Here is a 5,710-nt window from a genome sequence, read left to right as displayed (position 1 = left end):
AGAATCATAATTAGATTGGTGGAAGAGCGAAAGTGAAATCCTAATATGAATAAGGTTGGTGGAGGAACATAATTGAAATCCTAGTATGAATCAAGATCCATGATCCATTAACACTTCTAGTGTTCCTCATATTTCCCATCAAATAGAATTTCAGTTTTTCATTATTATTACTTTTGTTAACTACCATATACTAGCATAAAAGGCATAATGAAGATATGCACATGTAGAATGTGATAGTTCCTATAGAATGTGTTATATTGAGAAAGGAATACTTCTAAAGCATTAACTAAGGCATCAATAGTTATATAGAAAATAAGTAGAAGACATATTCTCTTCCAATTACATTAGGATAACTACACAACAAAACACAACCAAAATCTACACAATTTCTTAGAATACAACAAACAAGTAATTAAGAGGTAAAACTATCACACCACTATGACTAGAATTGATAATATGGTGAGGGTAGAAAAATAGAACAAAATCTATATGGATACTATTAGTAATGGTTTCATAAGGCATATTCATTGTTCTATAAGCACAACAAAATGTTCCTTAACATAGGGTAACAACACTACAATTATCGTCCTCTGAGATAGCTCCAAGGTCCCGTTCCTGTTCCCATTCTGCATATACATTTACGACGCACATAAATCATCTTCAAAATATATCATTTATAAATCCTAAACCCTAAACCCTAAATGACGCGAAGAAAAATAAAGTTTACCTCCATACACCGGCCAACATGCGAAGAGTCATATAGATGGCTAACGCAAACCATATCCCAATGAAATGCTTGCTTCTATACAGAAGAAACTCTACACCAACACTTATCAATGACACTGTAACCTGAATATATAGTTACCACACAAAAATTAATAAACATGACACTTATTGATTTACAAAGAAAAAAAGAAAGGCATGCAAAGTGAATCAATTACCAAGGAATATGAAGCATATGCAAAATCAGAAGCTCCATAGTTTACACCATCAAAGACAAATGCTAATGTGTTGATAGGTTGAGTAGCAGCTACAATCTGGTAAGTAATTTTATGAAATTAATTAGATATAATATATAATGCGTATAAAAGGAGTATAAGGGATACTCTAATCCTTGAGACGTACCGGTGCGCCTATTCGGATAAAGTGTATAACTTGAAGGTTTTTGGAAAAGATTCCAGCTCCAAAGTATAGTCCAACACCAACAATAAGAGAGAGTCCTACTCCTAACAGAAAACCGAATTGTAGAGTCCTTGTTGCTGCTGCAGTTGTCTTGATATAGTCTTTTTCAGCAAAGGAACCGGCTAGCATTGCCTATGAACCAGACGGTACAATGTAACTTTTCTTATAGACGAGCATTTGTTGCCTATGACACATTCACACAGATACAGAAACCAGACACCAGACACGACACTAATACAGACACATTGACACTGATATGAATTTGAAGAAATGAATTAATTGAATGTAATCACATGTATTAGTGTCGTGTTGGTGTTAGATACTGATACATGTCTGACACCAGACACGTCTTCAATCAGAAGCGTCGGTGTTACATAGTTTTTACCTGTACAGCTATAGCCAAACCATCTGCAAAAAGGGATGATGCCAACCAAACTTGTAGGCAAGGTTGAAAGGCAGCCATGGGAATGGAACCTAACCTTGCAGCCAAGGATGCTGCTAATGTCACACAGAATGTCACTGCTATCACCTTTGTCATCAACAAACCTCCTGTGGTTTACATTCAAAATTTACTGTCAAAATCATTCACAAAATTCCACTCATTTTTGTAATAAATTGCCGCATTTCTTCAGGAGCAGCTTACCATTTCTAAGGAACCTGAAAATCTGAAGATCCTTTAGTCTTGGAGGTAGGAGATAAACCTTTCTCATTAATATGAAGAAGAGGGTGAATGCCATCATGTACCTATAATAAGGTCCACAATCATAGAACAATGTTAATATTCCTTCTTATTATTAGGGTTTTATATATAGACAACAATTTCAATAATTAAGACTTACTGTGAGAGAACATGTGAAATGGCTGCTCCTTTTATTCCCATTTTCAGTTTAAAAATAAGTAATGGCGCCAATAGCACATTCAATGAATATCCAGCAACTACATAAAATCAAATACATCAAAAGTAAGTCAATGAAAAAACGATAATAGTAGTGCAGAGACATTCGACTGCAGATGATAAATAATGATATATATATATATATATATATACCTATGACATATAACGGAGTCGTTGTGTCCTTAAATCCTCGAAAAATTCCTTGCATTGCCAAAGAGAGAAGAACCGCAGGAGCACCGATTGATCTATATGTTAAATACTTCACTGCTGGTTTTAGCATCGGAGAACCCTACACATTAAATAGAGGTTAATGATCTATGAAGCGCACACACAAACATCAGACACGACACTGACACATCGACAGTAATGGTGACACCCATGAGACTTACATGTTTGACACCCATGAGACTTAAAAGAGGTTTAGCTGCAAATACAAGAATGGAAGCTTGAATGAGGCCAAGAATTGAGCCAAAAAGTAACGCTGTTGAGGCAGAAGCAATGTGTCTCTTGTTCTTGTTCTTGTTCTTGTTCTTCGCAACTATCTCATTGTTGTTCTTAATATCATATTTTTTCTCATCTTCATGTGCACAAGTTTTAGCCACAGTACCATTAGTTTCATTTTGTGATTGTTTTGGAGTGTTGACATTATTGTTCTCTTTGTTGGATGTTCCTTTCTCTATGTCTTGATGAAGCACATGATGTTGAGTTAGGTTAGTGTTATGATGATTTTCAGATGCTTTGATATTCATTCTTTTGATGGTGTCTTCCTCAGCTACAAAGGATGTTGTAATGCTAACAAGAGGAAATATTGTAATCTTTGAAGCTTGGTTGAATAAAGCAATTGAAACTCCTGCAGCAGCAAGTTCCACGGCTCCTAGAAAATTTAAATCAATAAAGTGAGTATTATGCTTTTTTTCTATATGATACTTGGGACTTTAGATTCAAAAATCTAGTCACCTTACAATAGAAATTAGAATTACTAAGATAGTGTTAATTTTGTGTTTTTTAAATAAATAAAATAAACTATTGAATTTATGAAAAAAAAATATAGTGTATCATTACATCACATGTCAATTAAAAAAAAAAGATGACACCCTAAGATTAAATGTGTTTTTTAATAATTGCTAAAAAGTATTTTGTTAAACCAATTTATTTATTAAATTGCAGCACAAATATACGACATCTCACTTATTTATTTTTAAATGGTATGATTTCGCTCTTTAAATTATTTGACTAAAAAAATAATAATCGATAAAAACAGGCCTATCAAATTTTATATAAAAATGTAGTACACTTCTATATTTTATATTGATTCTTCCCAAAATTTGGTATAAAAAAAAGTTCTCCAAAATTATGATTTTGTAACATATTTTTGAGAAATCTGACATAAATGATAGATTTTCCAAAACTTATAGTTGTATAAAAGAGTGGTTTAAAAAAAAAAATATTTTTTGAAATAATATAATTTCGAAAATAAAATAAAACAAGTTTTTTGGAATTAAGAAAATTCGAAAATACTTCAAACATATTTTTGAGATTAAATTTCGAGCAAAATGTTTTTGGAAATTTGACCTATGCTTGCGAGGCATGAAAAAACCCAGCTCTATATTAACTTAAGATTAGGTACAATTTCAAACAAAAAAATAAAATAAAAAAAAGACTATTAAACACTTAAATTCAAAAAAGAATAAAAAAAAAAACTATTAAACACTTAAGCTCGAGAAAAAGAGATCAAATATCAAAATGGTTTACATGCTATTTATTTTTGGGATACAAACATTTCTTCAGTCACTAAATGAGCATACATCGTTATCATTATTGAGTCACAAACTAAAACTGTTAGGCAATATTGGTGAAATCACTTTTAAACTATGAATATTTAATAAGTTATATTTAAGATTTAAATCCGCAATAATATCTATTTTTTTAGAGTAAAAAAATAAGCACAAACTCATTCGTTTATCTTTTATTTTTGATAGATCGAGTAATGATTATGTATTTTGTCATCTTTGGTAGATATAAGCCTAAATGGGATAGATATAAATAATCATTTGACACATTTAAATTTTAGATGCGACAAAATGGTATTGGTTTCAGAGTTTAGTCCTTCATTTTAATAGATTAAACCAAATTTTCAAGTCAGTCAAATCTAATTTGTCTGCCCGACTCTATTTTTCTACGACCTTTAACAAAAAGCTAAGTCAACGGACATATCTTATTACCATCTATTCTTTTTAACATTTAGATTTTGTCCTAAACTTTTTCTAAACCAAAAAATATTAATAACACTGAAAGAACGTGTAAAAAAACATGCAAAGAAACATTGTCTTTGTGCACATGTATTGTGCACCATAAAATATCACATGTTGATGACCCCAAACAATGCTTGTGGTGCCATGGTGTACTTAATTATTCACCATTGTCAGAAAACAAAACATGAAAACTGTGATCTTTTTCCACATTTTAAGCAAAAGTTTTTTCAATCCAAAAAAAATCTTATCTATTTGAATAAGCAACTACAGCTAGCATACTCCAAAAAATAAACTGTTGGTTAAAGTTTTTGTCATAGTTTTATTATTTTTGCCCACAGATTTTATATTGTTGCCTAAACTTTTTAAATTCTAATCTAAACCAAAAAAACTATGAAATTATTGTGAAAAAGAATTAAGAAAAAAAATACCCAAATGGCCTATGTATGCAGTATCAATGAGTGAAGCAATAGGATCAGCAGCAACAGCCAATGCAGAGGGTAATGCAATCCCCAATATTTCCCTTGAAAGTGCATCCATCTTGAAAATAAGTCTACAACATATAAGATTCAAAAGTATTAGCACTAACTCATAAACTCTGAATCAGAGATTGAACTCCAGACCAACAGGTTAAACTCATCTGACTCAAAAGAGTCGAGTTACGAGTTACCGTAATAATACCTTGCATCATGGAAGAAAACTAAGAAAGGAAAATTCCACTTCTTGTAGGGTTCATCAGCACTTCCATTCTCATTCATTGTATTTAAATGTATCCCAAACTATATCAAGAGATGAATGTGTTTCTTAAAGTATAGAGAATAAGGAGAGGGGAATACAATAAGGCCAATCTTAATCAAAAATTTTTTTTTCAAACCAAAAATAAAATAAAATTGGCAAATAGGCTAAGAAAGTTAGCAATGTGGCTATGAAAGGTCATACGCCAAGTAATCTATTTATAGGAATATACCATTGCAGGTTTCCAACAGCCAAAATTCATTTTTTGTTTTTTTTTCTCAATGGAAAAAAATTTTGCAAAACACTTTTTTATGGACCGTTTTTCAATTATTTTCCTATTTTTAATACATTGGAAATTGAACTATTTTATTTTTTAAATGCAGAAAATGTTACTAAAGGATTTTTAAAGACACTTCTTATCAAAAAATGTTTTTGTGGAAATTAATATATTTAGTATATTGCAAATTGAAATATTTAATTTGAAATAGATAATTTATTATTTGAAACTTTTAAAGAATAGTCTTAGAAAATGATTATTATAACACTTAATTTCTTTATTTTAAATCTTTTAAAGAATAACCAGACTCTTACCTATTAAGTGCATAGAAATTTTGGATTTGATCACGGATTTTGGTCCCTATATTCATTT

At 30.8% G+C, this 5,710-nt stretch overlaps 1 protein-coding gene across 1 annotated transcript; it reads right to left on the bottom strand.

Annotated features, from left to right (window-relative positions):
* Positions 1-272: 272 nt before the first annotated feature.
* LOC127135606 (protein DETOXIFICATION 43) lies at positions 273-5,362 on the bottom strand. Its single transcript, XM_051062268.1, has 11 exons — positions 5,008-5,362; positions 4,758-4,879; positions 2,467-2,951; positions 2,231-2,366; positions 2,022-2,118; positions 1,826-1,926; positions 1,568-1,731; positions 1,126-1,314; positions 942-1,037; positions 728-849; positions 273-626 (listed from the first exon to the last, which is right to left on the bottom strand). The coding sequence occupies exons 1-11, from the start codon at positions 5,082-5,084 to the stop codon at positions 581-583; spliced, it is 1,635 nt and encodes a 544-aa protein (XP_050918225.1). The 5' UTR covers positions 5,085-5,362; the 3' UTR covers positions 273-580.
* Between the last annotated feature and the right edge of the window lie 348 nt (positions 5,363-5,710).

Source organism: Lathyrus oleraceus, chromosome 4 (assembly GCF_024323335.1).
Source record: "Lathyrus oleraceus cultivar Zhongwan6 chromosome 4, CAAS_Psat_ZW6_1.0, whole genome shotgun sequence".
In the NCBI taxonomy this organism is placed as follows: Eukaryota; Viridiplantae; Streptophyta; class Magnoliopsida; order Fabales; family Fabaceae; genus Lathyrus; species Lathyrus oleraceus.
The sequence above is the reverse complement of the archived record's forward strand: the minus strand, read 5'-3'. Positions and strand labels throughout refer to the sequence as shown.